The sequence below is a fragment of the Falco rusticolus genome, chromosome Z, assembly GCF_015220075.1.
Source record: "Falco rusticolus isolate bFalRus1 chromosome Z, bFalRus1.pri, whole genome shotgun sequence".
NCBI classification, from domain to species: Eukaryota; Metazoa; Chordata; class Aves; order Falconiformes; family Falconidae; genus Falco; species Falco rusticolus.
Window position 1 is genome coordinate 74,129,261 of NC_051210.1, and position 18,249 is coordinate 74,147,509.

At 52.0% G+C, this 18,249-nt stretch overlaps 1 protein-coding gene across 2 annotated transcripts in view; it reads right to left on the reverse strand.

Annotated features, from left to right (window-relative positions):
• CNTFR (ciliary neurotrophic factor receptor) overlaps positions 1-18,249 on the reverse strand; it is a 212,237-nt gene that overhangs the window by 72,687 nt on the left and 121,301 nt on the right. For both annotated transcript variants that reach the window (XM_037374450.1, XM_037374448.1), the window contains exon 3: positions 15,729-15,810. In XM_037374450.1, the coding sequence (XP_037230347.1) occupies positions 15,729-15,810 (82 nt within the window). The remainder of the gene's footprint in view (positions 1-15,728; positions 15,811-18,249) is intronic.

Here is an 18,249-nt window from a genome sequence, read left to right on the forward strand (position 1 = left end):
ACAAACTGAAGCAGAGCAAAAGGAGGATGCTCTGCAGCTCACCCAGGGAGAGCGGCTGCTGGCCCTTAGGAGATGGCAACAGGGAGAGCAGCCGCCTGCGTGGGGATCGGAGAGAGGAGATGCCCTGGCTTTTGGGTGCTGGTAGCTCCCCACACCTCTGGGACAGCCAGGGCAAGCTTAGGATGCCGTAAAGTTGAAAATTCTGCTCTGGCTCCAACAGGGCAAAACTCCAAACTTCCAAAAACTAACCATTAAAGTGAAAAAGAAAAAAAGAAAAAAGCAAAGTTTTTCCTTTAGAAGGAAACCAAAGGGTTTCACATCCTTTAGGTTTTTTTTTCAGAACTGCTCTACTGTGTTGTACAAAAGGCTTTGCAACCCTTTATTTTTTTAGGGGGGGGGGGTGGCAATTTAAAGTGAAGAATCTATTTCTGAAAATTACTACAAAGACAAACTACTATTTCTGAAAAATACTACAAAGATAAACTACAGCCCCCTCCCAGCCCCAACTTCTTCCCCTCCCCCCCCCAACAGAGAAGTATGGTTTTGTAAAACATTCAGATGTTGATGTGACTTAATTTTCCAAAGGAAAATGGCTCACCTGAGGATCTTCCCCATCAGCTCTGCTCAGGACAGACTGGCAGCAAGCACTTCGCTTCCCAACAGAGATGCCCCTGACGGGAAGTAGAGGGTTCTGGTGCAGGGGATGGAGGTGGCTCTTCCCCAGCACTCACACTGCCAAACTGCCTGCAGCCCCCCAGGGATGCGCACCCTGTCACCCACTGCTCTCTGTCAGCACCCAGCAAGTTGCAGATCTTGCCTTAATGAGCTGACAACTCAAACAGATGAGACAAACAAGGAGGGCACCATTGTCACTCTCTTAGAGATGGAGCTAAAGTCCCCAAAAGAAATTAAATGACTGGCCTAAGGCGTGCAAGTTGTTTACATCAGAGCTAGGCTCTGATTTTCCTCCTGCTTGTGATCCTATGGCATCTCTACATCGACACCAGGGTTTGGTTAGCCTCTCCTGACACTGCTGAAATACAAACACCCAAAGCACAGAATTTTTTTGAGCTGGTGTTTTATTACCCATTCTGAATTCCTGTATACCTCTTGGGGTGCCAGCACTGGAATGCTGCTGTGGTGGCTTACAGGGCTATGAGGTGGCTGCTGCGGTGTGTACCAGTGACTCCCCCTGAAGCAGCAAAGCAAAAAGTCTTCCATAAATACCAGTTACACTAAAAAACCCTTCAGGGCTAAGCAAGTTAAGAAAAATGGTCCAAACTCACTGGAGGAAGGAAAACACAATTAGATCACCTAACAGCTTGTATCCACTAATCCCTCATGCTACCAGACTGGACTCTAATATCTCTGCCAGCTGACACCCACCTCCCATGCTTCTTCTAAAGCCCACCAGAGCCTGGGGCTCCAAGCACACAGTCACAGCACAGCTAGGACCCTCTGGCAATGGGCTGTGCAATGACAGGCTTGGGAGCTGCTGGCCCAGGCCATGGCATGAATTAAAGACACTCAACACTTGCAGGAGTGTTCCGTATTCACCAGGCTTGGAGACACGTTTGCAACATCATGCAACACGTTATAAGAGTTGTGATGCATTCTTGGTGGTTCTTGCTATGTGGTCTTCGCTCTGGAGCTGTGATTTAGGGTACGATGAAGAATGTAATGGAATTAGATCGGACTAACTAAATCTTAAAATTTTCCTCCTGGGTTTATATTCCAAAGTACTACTCATAGATCAGCAGGAGGATGCCTGGGGCCATCTCTCTGGAGCCGTGAAGAATGGAGTTGCAAAAATGTGGAGAAAAATGCATCACAGATACAAAAGCCCATGGACTCACATTGCTCTGTGGAAAAGACTTGCCCAGATTATGGAGTGAGATTGGCAATTGCATGTGGGGGGAAGTTTCACTAACACAGAGGAAGGCCGACGACTAGGTATCTTGCTCAGATAGGCTCACACCTCCACTCCCAAGTGGCTGATCCAACCCCAACCTCCTCCAAATTTCTTGGGGGTCAAGGCACATGCCAATTCCTAAATAGCACTACTTGGTTGCCCCAGGGGTTGCAGGGCTGCTGCTGCACTTGGACGGGGGAGCTGGCAGCAAAGGGAGAGCATGGAGGTCTAGGTCCCACACTTCGATGGCTGAATCTCCTGGTGGGTTGATGCACCCCATGCTGGCCCTGATGTGCCATGCAGGAGACACAAGCAGCACCTTCACTACAGCTAAGTCGAGCTGAAACAATGCCAGGAACCTGAAAAAAATTAAAAGCGGGAGGGGACCCCTCAACCCTGCATAAATGTATAAACGAATGTTTCTTCTAAAATGACAGCTTCTGAAGTCCCATGTCATTACTATTCCCCCAGGGTTTTCCTTTCTGTCTCCCATGCTGCTAAAGCAGCAGCTACGTAACTTTTGAAGAGCACCAACTGGCAGCGTGAAAATGGCTGCAGTGATTATATTGCAACACTTCACTGCTTCCCTGAGCTGCAGCTCCCTCCTCCACTGTTGGAAGCGAAGTACAATCAATGCTAATTAATTAAGGGCCAGAACCTGCCAACCATGGTCACACCAAGTTCAGTGTTGTTTCTTGAATATTCAGGGCTCGCTCTCCATAAAAGCTAGGATCAGCCTCCAGCAGCTTGGGTTAAAAACAACAGAAATTCTCTTTGCAAACCAGGAGGGACAGACAGACATGCACTGTCTCAGGGATGAGAGCTGGAGAAGTCACCTGCGCAGGGGCAGACCCAGTGCACCACGGCTGTAAATCAGCAAAGAGCCACTGCCACGATGGGAAGGTCAGTAAGGCATCCCTAAAGGCTCTCTGCCAACAGGAACCACTGAGCTGGCACAGCTATTACACCTGACCAAGGCTAAGAGCAGGATGCTTGTGATGGGTCCAGCAAGAAAGCACAAGCATCCTCCAGGACCATGGAGAAGCAACACACTTTCTCTTAGCACTCAAAGGGCTGTGCCCTGCAATGCTGGGAGAGGGCGAGGCAAGGGCTGGGGGTTACTGGGCAAAGCTGGGGAGGCTCCTCTAGGGCAAAGGAGGCAGAGAAGAGTCTAGTAAAGGGAATGGATTTCCAGGTGGAGCACTAGTGGGAAAAGTGCTGCAGTTTACTAGCAAGTGAGCCTGTGGCCATTGGGAGTGGCCACGGTTCCCTCTGCTGCCAAGGGGCTTGTGCAATGCTGTAAGGGCTAGGAGGCACCAGTGGGGACCCAAGCTCCTGAGCTGCCCTTCCCCTAGGCCATGCAGCAGCAATCCTCACCCAGATGAAGATGGGGACAAACACAAGTTCCTGTGCTTCCCACCACAAAGGTAAAACTAATTTTCAAGTCTGTTGAGCACAAGAACTTGGATATGACCACCAGCCAGGCGCTTTGCTGCATCCCAGGTAATGCTACATATCCCCTCCCAAAAGCAGGAGTCTTGCAGGGTTCAGCAGCCCCTTCCCACCCCTGAGCAACATCACTGGATTTTCATGCTTTACCCCAAGCCTCTCCAGTTGTCCTGGCAGCTGTCACAGGTTGTGGCAGATCTCCACGCTCCCAGTTATGGCCAGACATGTCGGCTTTCCATGGGAAATTGCAGGGAGAGGAGTAGACAGACAGACATTAGCTTCTGGATTTAATGCACTCCCGTGTGCCTCAGTTTCTCATTTGTACAGCATGCTGTCAGCTGGAGCAACCACACTGCAGTGCAGGCAAGCTGCAGATGCATCAGAGCCCAACCTGCCAGGACTTGTGGCTTGGCTGGAGTCAAGAGGCTCTCTATGACTCATCCTACAAAGTCTTAAGCTCACAGCTATGGCTGGAGACTCCCCTCAGGAGTGCTCCAGGCTCACCTTACTGCCCCCCTGGGAGCAGGTTTGCACATAAACAATGCAGATGATGAGCAGATGATGAGCAGAGCTTGCCTGCCTGATTGGGGAAGATCTGCACTTGGAGAGATACATGGACATCAGGCTACCAGGAGAAGCCCCCAGCAGCAGACCCCTGTGTCTGTGGTCTGCACCAGGTTTGCACCAGCTGCTGCTGTTGTGAGCCTGCCTTCCTGCTGCTCACAACAGGACGGGACCCTGATCCCCCTCTGTGGCTCTGTTACCTATGTGGGAGATGCTCAGCAACTTCCTTGGCTTTATTTCAGTTTGGATGCTGGAGGCAGCAGGTGTGGCCCCTGACAGGCAGCACAGACTGGCAGAGTACAGAGGGGACCTCTCTCCAGAGAGCAGACGCACACTTTGGCATTGCCAAGCATCTGCTCCCCACCAGCCCTCCATCAGGAGAATTGTGCTATCCAGCATCACGCCCAATGCCTGGACATCAGAAACAGATGCACACACATGCACACCTCATTACACCTTAGCAAATTCAGCATGAATCAAGCAAGACATGCTACACGCTGCAGCTCTGCTTTAGCTTGTGCATCCCAGTCAGCTCCTCGGTGCGATAGTGCCAGCGCTCTTCTGCCTACAAAGCACACAGTTCTTGGCTGGCAGAAATCTTCCAGGTTTCCAGCCTTGCAGGTCAATGTTTTTCAGCATCGGCTCTGCAGACCTCTGGCTGCTTTGCAACACTTCTGAACAGGTAAGTAAGAAGAGCCTGGCTAATGGCAGACAGCTTAAATCTGCTAACACAGATCTGCACTGGGGGAAACACTTCAGGCTTTGCAGCTAAAAAATCTTGGAAGTTCAAACGTATTGAACCTGGGATGAATGGCAGTGCACAGCTCTGCCAGCCATGTGGACCCTGTGGTGAGGGTCTGCTCCATCCACAGGGAATTTTGCACTGGGACATGGATGAGTCAGGCCAGGGACTCACCTTGCACACAGGTGCAGGCTGTGCAAGGAGAAGGTTTTAGCTACTTCCCCTTGTCTCCCGAGTGGAGAGGAAGGCAGTTCTATCCCCACACTGTGAATCAAGTACACGAATTCCACCACCACCACCACCCCACCACCACCAGCCTCCCCAGTACAGCTGTAAGCAAAAGAAGGCAGTGCAATGAGGCTCCAGACCCCTCAGCTTCAATTAGCACCTGGTGGCAGCTAAACCTAAACACAATCTTTCCCAGCAATGAGATCAATGGTCCATATGCTGGACTAATACTGCTGTACCCCCGCGCCCCCCGCCCGCCTCCATCACCATCAACTGCTTTGCAGTTTCACTTCACTTCTCCACCTGACTGGCCTTCCTGGAGCATGCATTACAAGGTGACACGCATTGCTTTTCCCTTCTGCAACAAGCTTGCCACAGCCCCCCCTCAATCTTTCTTCTCCCTTTTTCTTCTAATGCACCACAATCATATTGGCTTCTTTGCATGGATCCACTCCATTTAGTGCTGCCCAAGACAGCTTATTCTCAAAGATGCTCTTTTCATCCACAGGACAGATTGCACATCTTGCAAGTTGTTCTTCTGTTCATTATTTTGCACTCCAGCATCTCCCACCCAGAATAGGAATCTGGGTATTATGTACTCCCCTTTGCACAGAATCACAGTGTCTGCCCATAGAAATTAAACCGCCCAAAGACTTTGATAAGGGTTTGTGTATATTGTGTCCCGGTATCTGCTCTCCTGAACATGCTTCAGTCTTTCTTTGCTCTGTTCTTGCCCTAGCAAAATCCTCTCCCCAGGAAACAGAGATGATGATGTCTGCACTCAGTGTCTTGCTGTGACTGTGCTCCCGTTATCCAGGGTTTTGCTTGTTCACAGACATGTCACAGGTGGCCTGAAGACAGCAGCGAGTGGGTCACTCTGTGCCCAACGCTACTGATGGACGCACAGGACCTGAGCATCTCAGCCCCAGCCCTGCCTGCCCTTTTGGTCCCCGAGGTCTGCCACACACAGCTCTTCTGACACACCCCGGGGATGATTTGTAGCACCCTCTGCTAAGGTTATGGGCTCCTGCAAGCAGTGCCCGGAGCTGCAGCACTCTGCTCTTTCAGCCTGACTGGAGACTGGCTTTGCAGTCCCAGGGCAGCGTATAATCCAGGACTTCAGACACTGGGAACCCTTCAAAGCAGATAAATAATGAGTGGCACCACCAGTCCAAGTTCAGTTGGACATGTGTCTGAACAGGCTGGTGGAGAACCAGGCTGCTTTGGAAATTGAGATGGCTCTCTCCCTGGGATGGCCATGTGTGACTTCCAAGTTGAGACCTTTCTGAGCTGTTGGAGGCTAACTGAAGCCAAACCGCTGAAGCACTGAAGGTTTCCACTCCAACTGTCACTGTTTTATGAGAACTTCCATTCCTGGAAGACTTTGAGAATGCAAACACAGGCTTAAGAAAACAAACAAGTGTAACCCATGGGCAAGGACTGCTTCCTCGCTCAGCAAAAGGAACTCAGTGCTAGGACAGGATACAGCCCTTCTTCAGCAGCCAGAACCCATGTGAAGAGCAGAACCCACAGCTGCTCCCATGTGCTGGGCTATGCCTCAGCTCACTGGGTCTGAAAACCTGTGCAAATGAGATTTTGGCTTCCACCAGCATTTGGGGGTCCCAGTTGCTATGGCAATGCCTTGATTTACAAGCAACTGTCAGCAGAGGAAGCATTGCTTCTGCTCCACACAGCAGGATGATGCCATCCCAAGAAGGAAATTACTTTTTTACAAACCCTTCCTCTCAGCCAACCCCCAATGAACAGGAGTTGTCCAGCAGTGGGTTTCAGCAAGGATTTGCTGACAAGCACCCAGGTGGCTTACACAGATGCTCCATGAGCTGAGTGCTGCTCCCTGTCCCACATTGTGCTCTCTCCACACCCATGCCGGCAGGTCCTGACTCCCTCCCATGGGCTGGGACAGCTTTGCCCACACCAGCAGCAAAAGCCAGGGCTTCACACTTTCCATCCAAAGCTCCTCTAGGTGTTTGGGTGGAATACAAACCCCATACCTCCTCCTTCAGTGTCTGTCCATGTGTTTAATGAAGCCTAAAAGACTACTGAGACATGGCTTTCCTTGCCACTGGCAGAACTAATGAATCCTGGAAGACTGAGATTCTCCCAGTGGTTTCTTCTTCTTGCCACAGATGTGAACTATTTTCACCAGCTTTGTGAGATCACAGGCTTGTCCAAAACCTGCCCGATCCACACTCTTACTCTTCAGTGATGTTTTCTTTTCCTTCTTTTTTTTTTTTTTAATTCTTTTACAGCTCTGTGATCTGCTTCAATAAACAGGACCTGCAGCTGATGGAAGGGTTCATATTTTGTTCGCATCACAGACATTGCCAGCTAGATTTTCTTCCCAGCTTTTGGATGGCTCATGTGGGCCTGGGGACACGTGGGTCCCACTTTACTCCAGAACCTCATCCCCATCAACTCCATTTAAAATAACTTGTTTCATTCCCAGAAAGGGTAAATTCAGTGCAAGTTCCTCCAGACAGACTTATATAGCAAAAGCAGGTAGCTTTTTTGCAATGTCTGTTGCATGTCTCCGAACTTTGGTAACTTGCAAAGAACAGGTCTTCAAAGCCTTGAAGCCACCGAGCTGTGCTCCCTCACACCTAAGTGCCAGTCCCTCTATTTTTCTTCCTGTCCTTCTCTCTCCCCTGACCTGCACTTTAAGAGCATCTCTCCTCATGCATCTGACAGCACTTTGCACAATGGGACATCAATCTCATGCTGACCTGTGGCTATTTTCCAATCACAAACCCTAGGTGAGAGCTGTGAGCTCTCCACTCCCTGTCTGGAAGGCATGAGTCGTGCTCCCACAGCATGCCCCAGCAAGGCAGGCCACCCTGCTCCACACAGCAGCAACTTTCTGTGGTGCAAAATTAACAGACACTGTGGAAATCAGCCCTCTTGATTTCCCACCTCCCAGGTGGGAGGAATGAGCCTGTGACATGCTCCCCGCAGGGCTATCCTGCACCCCTGGGGGATGCTCAGCTCTGGGACCTGGGGGGTGACGAGGCAGCGGGCAAGGAAACACAGGCTCTAAAAATAGGCTGTTTGTGGCAGGGGCTGACCACATTTATTAGTAAGCCTGTGCTCCAGCTGACCACAAGGTCAGCCTCTGAGAGCTTGGCCATAATTCACTCTGTGTCTGGGCAGGAAATCTACTTGAGCTCAGAGGGATGTCCAGTAATAGAAGAAGTTGTTCCAGGACCTGGGGCTATTTTTTTTCAGGAGATGTATATTGTGTTGGGGGGAAGAAAACAATGCAGGTGCTCTGGGGCAGACAGAGGGGTAGGGGAAGGAAAAGGGGCAGGGTGTGGGGCATGCAGAAGTTTGTGCCCGTTTGAGTCTGGGGTTTGTCTTATCAGACAGACTCACCTTCACCACGTAGGGCAGGGAAGCAGCAGGAAAAGATCAGAGCAGAAAGAGAGACCCCAGACCCTAATGTGCTCTTACACACCGTAACAGCATGTAGCAGATTAATGTGTTGCAGCTGGGGTGTCACTGCAGGTGGGGTGAGTTGCTGTCTCTGCTGTTTCCCTACAGCTGTGGGCTGGCAGGAAAGATGGGGAGGCAACGAGGAAACCACCACGGTAATAAATGCCCAGGGAGGTGATGGACCTTCCTTGCAAAGGCATCAGAGGACAACTTGAACTGCTGCCAGGTTGTACCTTTGGCCAGCACTGGCTGGGCCAGCAGATTGGCCCCCAGCAGCTGCAGCCAATCCCACTGGGATGATGCTGGTTCCCAATGGACAGCCACAAGCTTGGGCTAGCTTAGCCTTGAGTAGCAATTAGCAAGGCAAAGGAGGCAAAAAGTGGATGCCTGCCCTTGAACAGCAGCCTTCAGAATGATTTAAGCAGGCTCCGTCTCACAGAGAAGCTCAAATCCTAATTGCTGCACATAAGCTGCTGGCACTGGAGCCTTCATATGAGGGGTAATGTGTCCCTGGTGAGTCAGGCTGACTCACCCGACAGATACATGAGCTGTCTACAGAAGTGAGATGACTGCTGGGGGGGTCCCAGAGGTGCAGGCAGTGCTGCTCTTCTAGGGGTGCTGGCATCCTGGGGTGCCCACACCTTTGGAAATGCCTTCTCCTATGGCCCTGGTGCTTATGCCTTTTCCCTCTTGCAGCTCCAAGGCAGGATCATCTACTCATGACATGCCCTAAGACCAAGGTTTTCCAGGAACAGCCAGTTCCTTCAGTGGATTATGTGAACACCACCATGAATCAAGCTCATTCGGTCTGAGAACAAGCTGAGCTAAGCCCCGCAACTTTGACTGCCCCAAGCAAACCCTGATAACATCTTTCCAATGCCAAGACATGTCCTTTCATGGATCCACCTCCGTGCCTCAGTTCTGGCTCTCCAAGCCCTCCATGAAGCAAATCTGAAGAGCATTTTGGCTTTGAGAAGGCTTGCAAAGAATGAGGGATGGTGGGGCAGGTAGACGCTACCTCAAACTTCGCTTTCTAACTGGAGGGTGTTCCTGAAAATGCTCTGAGACCAGCTCACACGCTGAACAGGACTGCAGTTTGGAGCAAGGCTGGTATTTCAGCCAGCTGGATAATAAGAGCATCCAGAGTCATCACAGGAAGGACTAAAAAATATAATTGCTTATGGGGAATTAATTGTTAATGGGGAATCATCATTGCAGGAGGGTGTTCCTGGTGTGGCCCAGCAGGGATCTGTTCTTGGCCAATTGCTAATCACTCAACTTATCAATTATCTTGAAGGCAACATAAAACTGCTGCTGGCAAAGGTTGCCAGTGACACAAAGGCTGCTGTATGTAACGGAAAGGGTGAGTCCATTGCACACAGAGCTCTGGAGCAGTTAATACACTAGCCTTCCCTCAGTGAGAGCATGTGTTTTACGCAGCCAAACACAAGTTCATTCATCTCCAGTGGAGGAATGTAGGTCAGACTCGCAGAAGGCAGGGCTGTGTCCTGGGGAGGACACCACCGACAAGGCCTTGGCAGGAGCCACCCAGAGACAAAGTGCCTGCGTGCTGTGATGAGAGCAAAACTTGGCTCGAGATGCCAAGAGGTGTCACAGGAGGTGGGAAGGTGCTATGTAATGAGGAGACAGAGCTTTTTCCTGCACTGGCCCCAGCCTGAGCATGGAATGAGGCTCTGCAGGAAGCATGGACTATCTCCAGCCTCCCAAGTCGCCACTCAGCACACACACAGGCAGTTCCTTTGACCTTGCCTTCCCTAGCGAGTGCCCGTACCCAGGCAATTACAAAAAATCCAAAACATTCTGTTGCACATGCATCTTGCCCTGGGGAACGGATGGAAAAACAAAGAACACATGACAGATGTTAGTCATGTTGCTTAATGGATGACTGAAGGGCACTCCAATAGCGTGATGAGAGAGGTGAGGGAGAGGAGAGGAGAGACCTTATGTATTTGGAGAGCCTACTCTTTCAAAGCTGTCTTAGGTTGGATGCACATCTCCCCTATGCACCACAAGCACAAGACAAAGCCTCAAGACCCAGGTAGCCCATCACCCACTTGGATCCAGGTACCTTAACTGGACAACATTTGCACAACAAACAAAACCTCCTCAGATGTCTACAAACAAGTGACATGATCCTGCATGAATCTACAAACCATCCCCTACACAGAAAAGCCAGAGAACACCCCAAAACCAAAAGCAACTAGCTTAACTGTGCCAGGCAGATGCCCTGGGGAGTTGGATAGGCTGACTGATGTGGGACGAAGCAGAGTCCAGAAGGAGCTGGTCCCATCCTCGTCAGTCACAAATGCCATATGGAGAAGGCTGGGCAATGTGGGGAGGGGAGAGAGGGATGTATCTACAGCTGTTTCTCTTTGAAAAGCCAATTTGCATGGCTTTGCTGTGCATCTTAAAGGCTGTTTACCGGACCAGGCTTTGTCTTAGCTGAAATGTGGGCAGCATTTCTAACAAGGCACAGGCAAACTAAAGCTCCCTGGAGGCTTTGCAGCAGAACCGATTGCAAAAGATTAGCACCAGAGCTTAAGAGAGCAAGAGAGAAGGGAAAGTAATGGAACAAAATCTCTCTCTCTCTTTCCTCGGCTGAGGAATGATGGGGGCTAATTGCTTGTTGCTGGTGAGAAAAAGAGGAGATAGCAGCTTCGGCACCCATCAATAAATTAACCTCAGCATGTGGCATCTGAAAAGCATTCATTTCCAGAGATGTTTATCTCTTTGTCTCCTCTCCTCAGTGAAAACATAATTATTGTTTAAACATGAGTTAATTCAGCAAGGTGAGGATCAATAAAGCAGAATTACTCCAGTTTTAAAAGCAAAGAAACCTCAATCTGGGACAGATGTGGACATAACTGGCAAAGCTGATGGATGGGGAAGATCCTTTGGTCGTGGCACAAGTCTGGGGAAGCAGAGCTCCCTCCTTCTAGGACTGCTGTAGCCTACTGTAGGTCTACTGGGAACAGCTAAATCCAGCCACAGGCAGTAATGGCAACGAATAGAAAGAGTTGAAATCACCCATGCATGTATGCTTTATGGCCTGACATGCATTTAGGCATCTCCACCATGTACACATCTCCTATGTAAGGAGCTTTGGCAAAGCCCCAGGGCTCATGCTGTGGCCTTTCCCTTTCCTTTGAGGGTGCCCAACTTCTGCTAGGAAGAGGGTCTCTGCACTGCAGGCACCCCTGCCAGCACTGCTTTCACATGCCAGAGCCCCTGGCCAGCCAAAGGTGTGAGTGTTGCAGCAGGCAGCATTGCTTCTGTGCTCTGCTGAGCTTTCCCCATCACCTTCCGCTCCTCTGAAATAAATTGGCGTCAACCACTGCCTGGAGAAGGAAATACAGGAAGGAAAACTGAGCTGCCTACAATGACAGGGAGGACACTGGTCTCTCCTGGACGATCTTCAGACAGTTCTGCCTCCCCTGCCCCCTCCCATTTCTTCCCACAGCTCCCGTCTATCTCTCTGTGCTGGCTGGGAGCTGTGTGGAGGGCGACAACCTTCTGGCTGCCCAGGGCAATGCCCGTTTCTGGAGCACGCTGCTCCCCATCTGGCAGCTCCATCTGAAGCTGGTTTACTTTTAGCGCTGACCCATGCACCGAGAGGACATCCCTGGACCATCTACTCAGCAGGTCCAGCAGGAGGGCCAAACACCACTTTATACCACCCTATTCTGGCAGTTAATCCCTGCAAGCCTTATGTCTTTTCCCCTCCACTTCCAATTTTACCCAGTGCATCACCTTTTCTTTCACTAAATTCAAGAGCGCTGAGGTGGGTGTTCAAAATGACCCCGTGACAGCTGCCCAGACAGGCTGGGGAAGGCATGCATTCAGTGCAGTGGCAGCGAGCAGCAGATCCCACCCATGCCGAGCCGGCTGCCGGAGCCTGCCAGAGCCACCCTGTGCCAGGGGCTGAGCAGCACAGGGTGACTGGTTTAGCAGGAATAGAATTAGCTGTGCGTGCACCGTGCAACTCCCTGAGCTGACAGCTCCAGCAGCACCAAGAGTCCAACCCTGCTGCCCAAAAACACTGCAACCTGTCGCGACGGAGGGAAGACACAGTCGCTCAATATGAGTGATCAGCAGACTTCGTTTATTGTCCCTTACAGTCACCTTTTATGCCTTGTTATAATTAGCTCATACATATTACAAAAGTTAAGCTCATTATTGGTTAGTTGCCTAAATACCAAGCCCGCTGCTAGTTTCTCTTCTGTAGTTTTCTGTTCCCACCTGCAACATTCTTTTCCCACCGAAATCTTCCTGTTACTGTGTAACAAGGACAGCCAAAGACAGTGTATTTTGCTTTACTTCAGATAAGCTGAGAGCGATGTGCATTTTTGTCCAGCCAGCTGGACTATGTCTATGTGACCCTTTTCAGCTAGCCAGTTATCCACAGCAACCAAAGACCCGATGGTGGAAGTGGGGTGGAAGCAATTCCCATTCAATGGATTCAGCTGTCCTGGAGGTGCAGCCACAACCTGAGAAATCAGTGATGCTTCCCCTGAGGGGTAGCATCCCTTGTCCACAGCCAGCCATTCTGCCCTACCCACATACCCCCTGGCTGGGGTGTCACAAGGGGCCATGCCATGGGAGAGCCCCTCATGAACACCCTCTTTTGCTGCCACTCTGCTCTTCCCTGCGGCAGGACACTCAAACGCCAGCACTGCCCAAGCCAGCACGTTAGTGCCACCCTCTGAGCAAGCCCTGGGACTGCCCTGAGTGCCAGCTCCAGTCTCCCACCGCACAGTGCCCACCTCCACGGGTAGCTGGAAGCGACAGTGCCCAGCCGGGTGGTGCAGGTGGAACTTCAGCAACCTGCCACGGATGCCAAGCAAGGGAGCTCTGCAACCAAAGGGAGTGACAGCCCCTCCACACACACCTCTGCCAACATTGGAGAGTATCCTGGGCTCCCACCTCCCAGAAAATGCACCCTTTGCTCTGCCAGCTCCAAGGAGAAGGACCAAAGGCGAAGAGCAGAGGGGTTAACGCACGAGCAGTCTCACCTCCACTCGAGCCTGACGCTGCTTTTATTAATTCATGTGGCACTTCGCAGGATGCTCCAGTAATCACCAGGGTGCACGTGAGAGCCAGGAGTGGGTGAGAGCGGGTGGCCAAGCTCACTGTGCTGTGCTCATGCTCACTTAACAGCTTGTCACACCCTCCTCACTCAAGTATTCAGTGCTAATGCAGCTCTTAAAGTGCTTCATGAGCTATTAAAGTCGAGCGTGCCTGAAGTGGATGATAAATGGACTTTATGCCAGTGTATTCCCCCCACTCCAGCCAGTCCCTGCCACCAGTGGGATTAATCCATCCTCCCACCCCATTCCTGCTGTGCTTTCCAAGCCTGAGCACCCAGCTAGCAGGGGGATGAGCATGGGCTGGCAAGGGGAGACTGCAGTGGGGCAGGGAGTGCGCTCTGCGTGGGGGGGATGGAGCATAATCCTTTGGGTCTCCAGTGCGGGGCAGACACTCCCTGACTTCACCTGCGTGTGGGCAGCCTCTCCAAGCTGGGCATGGCAGGGTGGGCAGGAGATCTGCTGCTCCAAAGCCCCTGCACAGAGCATCACCTCAGTGTTTCAGAGAAGTGCCCAGAGGGACACATGGTGCCTCAGGGGGACATATGGAGGACAATCCTGGAAGTGCCCTACTGGCCTTCCTCCAGCTCTTATACCAGTTCCCCCAGCCCCCTGCCTTTCTTCTTTTTACATTCCCCAGTACAGAACTGCCTCTCTGGCTCTTGCAGATGGGCAGAGCCCTGCCTCACTCTGCACACCTTGTTCAGGTGCTTATTGATGCACTCAGGTCTCAGTAGCTCCAGATGCCTCAGACATCTCCCTCCTGGACACAGTCAGGCAAGGGAAAGAGGAGAGACACAGGGATGGAGAGGCTATGCTGCCAAATCCCTGAATCCTGCTGAATCATGGAGCAGAAGGTGACAGTCATTGCAGCTTGTCTGGCCAGGGGCCTTACCTAGGGCCACGCTCTGTGCCAGCAAACCGCTGCCAGCAGCAAAATGCACAGCCCTGGCCAGCACTGGTGGGGAGTAGTGTTTGTTTCTCTGTCTAGACAATACATTTCAAGCGTGGATAAGCCTGAAGTACCTGGCATGTCTGTATTTTGTGCATCTCCCCATGCAACAGGTCTGGGCTGCCATTCCCAGAGCACAAAGGGAAGCAGCACAGTGCATCCAAAGGCTACTCTGGCAGCCCTGACACTGGGTCTTTCAAGGTTTCCCAGAGAGCAGTCCTACAAGCACAGTAGGACCAAGCAGCATTGCTTCTCTGCAGAAAGCATCACACCACCACAAGCAACACACAGCTCAGCACCCAAATGCTTTGAGCAGGTGCCCTGTGAAGGTGTGGGAACGCTCCCGCAACACCACCCAGCAAGCTCCCTCCATGTCCGGCGAGCAGCTGTCCCCATGTGATGGAAACATGCTGCCAAACCCCAGCTTTTTTTTCCAAGCTGGCAGCTTCCAGCAAGGTAAACCCACCCAGCTGGATTTAGGGCAGCTCAGCCGGGCCCTCTGGCTGGGTTTCTCTATCCCACAAAGCCTGTGGATGCACAGATGTCCTTACTGGAGTTAATCAGCAAAATTCCCCTCCGTAATCCACTGAAAGCAACTAGAGTCAGGCTGACTGCCAGGAAAGCCAGCGAATTTTGGAGGTCCTCCATTTTGTCCCACTTTGCAGGGCTGCCATAGGTGACTCCACAGTGAGACCCAGCTTTCCTCCCTTTAACCTTCCTGCTCCTGCCTAGACCTAGGAACATGTAAGGTCCTCCAGCTCCCAGTGCCACTGGTGACTCTAAAATGTAGTCTCTCTAAAGCTGTCACTAAGGTAAGCCCTAAATCTTCTGCCAACTTGGAAAGAAGGGGATAGTGGTGGGAACAGATGTGTGGTGGCAATGGGAACAAAGTCACCCCAGGGACTTGAGAGCAGGATGAGGCATCCATCACGGTCATGGGGTAGGGTGTCGGGGTGGGGCTGCCAGGCTGCTGCTTCCCTTCATGGGTGGGTTGCACAGGACAGTGTGCAACAAAAAAGGGGAGGTGAAGGGATGGGAAGCAGTGCCCTGGCTGTAGGGGTACACTGGGACATGCAGGGGTGTGGGCAGGACAAGGACACTGGGGGCCCTGGGGGGATGCAGGATGCCTGAACCCTGTGGTGGGCAGGAGGGGACGTGTGTGTCATGGAGAGGAGAAAAGTGGTAACACCCAGAAATTTGGATGTTATCTTGCCAGTATCAGGCAAGCCTGGAAAGTGCACCTGGCTTGTCCCAGGGGAGAGGCTGGAGGAGCAGCATTCATATTTTTCAGGACCCCCAAGGTGGGAGAGATGTGATGAGACTCACCCTGCTGGCTGTGTCTCTGGGCATACACCACCACCACCACGGCAAGCACCACGCAGCAGGCTGACGGGACAGGGTTAGCCATCTGTGGAAGCAAACACAGGCAGAAGCAGTCAGGTTTTGCCCCCAGAAGATCTCATACATGGTGTGCCAAGAGCTTGGCCCTCCCAGGCAGCTGAAGGGTGCAATGGGACCACAAAGAGATGGTCACAAAGCAAGGCTTCATCTCAGCCATGGGGGAACTCACTGCAACATGAGGCATTTTGCTGGTGCATACTCCATCACTCAGTAGCCTATGGCACTTTCCATAGGAGATGCCAGCATAACTGGCTGCCCGGAGGTGATGATACACCTTGCACAAATGCTGTATTTTCCTCATCTCATCTTCAACATTTCCCTTAAGAAAGTCAAACCCTGGTGCTGGGCTCTCCTTGGCAGCTGCAGCATCACCCTAGGAACAGCCACTGGCTGCAGGTGGGTTGCAGAGGTTCTTTGAAGAGATGAGAGCACACCCAGACACTTCACAGCAGCAGCCAGTGCTTAGGATGTGCAAGATGCAGATCGCCGCATGGGCAGCAGCTGTTGCTGCTCCAGCACAGCCCCTCTGGTGCTAGTACTGAGCGCTGTGCTGTCCACCAGCCTGATGCAACAGCAGCAGCATTTCTAGGCATGCCGAGGACAGTGTAACCTTCATCAATGTCTTCACAGTGACTGACGGATGCAGCATGCTGCCTCAGCCACCTGCCGTCAGCACCCTCTCAACATCCCTCTGGGCTGGGAGAGGTGCAGAGGCTGCTCTATCCCCGTGAATCATGTCATACTCCAGGGGATGCTGGGGTGCATGGAGGTGGGGGGCAGGAGGGTACACACAGCTAAGAAGGCAGGTGTGTGGAGACATGCTGGGCTTTAGAGACAAGCAGGGAACATCCTCCTTGTACCAACAAGCTCCCCCAGCAGTGGACAAATGGCAGCAACAACCCAAGAATGTCCTGTGCAGCCCTGTCAGGCTTGGAGATGCCTGTGCTCTCTTCTTCTTGCAGCCATGGCTGGCAGAGAACAGCAGAGCTGGGAGGGAGCTGCTGGGGACAGCAATGAGGATGGCAGCCCACCCACCAGCAGGTAAACAGCACCGTGCGTGAAAAGCAAATTACAGCTTCAAAACCATTTAAACCTCTCTAATCTCCAGCACCGTATCAGTAACGTGCAGAGGATTGCCTTTTAATCTAGAACATGAGTATGAGCTCGTTAGCCAGATGGCATCCATTTAAACCTAAATAAAGGGGGAGCTGTACTGGCCAGAGAAAAAAAAAACAGCAAAACATATTCCATTACCCAACACGGCTGTTGCAGAAGCCCAGATGGCCTCGGGTTCGCAGCAGGACATGAGCCATTGCAGGGCTGAAGGGGAAGGCAAGAGCAGCTGGGAGGGATATCACGAGCAGATTTTGGGGTGCAGCAGGACCAGCCTGCCCTCAAATGCCTCCGTGGCAGGGATGCTGGGGTGTCTGACGATGGGGAATCTGGCAATGGGTAGAGAAGGGACCCATGGCCTTGCTGCTGAATTTGCAGTGCTGGGTTTGGGCCGGGAGGGCTGGCAGCAAGAGCCATCCCCAGTGTGCTGCAGCTGCATAGCGTGGATATACCAGCCCCAGACCCTGCTCCCAGCCCAGCCCAATCCCCCCACCCCCAGTCACCTTGAGCATATCACTCTCGCAGTCATCCCCGTGCCTCAGTTTCTCTGCCTGTTAAGCAGATATAATGAAGGTGACCTTCCTTTGAAAGCTCTGGGCGAGGAGCACTAAGTGCTAATTACATCGTTATCATTCACTCTGCTTCTTCTCTGCTGCTCCTCTTTTTCCCTGTGCCTTCTCTCCGCTCTGTCTCTGCTCTGCCTCCTCTATGTGTCCCCACCGTGCCTGCAGCGTGGCTCCCCTGTTGCCACCCCACCTGCGTGCTAGCTGCCTCTTGTGAGCGGCAGCTCGGGGCATGGGTGATGGCCAGGACCCAAGGTAGGTGCAATGGCACATCCTGGAGCAGTGCTGGCACGCAGGGCCCAAGCAGCTTGACAGCTGCCTGAAAACCAGGAGCTGACTCTCTCTACCAACCCCAAATTCACTTCCCACTGAATATTCCCTCTCTACAGCGCTGGAAGTTGGTGGGTTGCACCAGGAATTGAAGCATGCAGGGAACTGCACCAGGGCCAGAGCCCCTGCCCTGCACTGCAGTCCAGGTACCCCCAGGTAGCACAACCATCCCATCTCTGGGACAGTGGCAATGATGGGAGGCAGGACAGCAGCCCCTCTGAACCCCCAGCAATCAGCCTGCTCTTTGAAAAGTGTTAAGACCTGCTTGCTGTAGCCTTCAGTTTGGTTCATGTGGTGCAAATAACATCACCAACCATCATGCTCTACATCTCAGTCGTGCCAAGGAGCAAAGCCACTTTCCCTCCCCTGCTGCTCCTCCTCTTATCACTTGTTAAAATAATTGCTACTGCTCTTGCCAACGTGCCTGGCAGCCTCCTCAA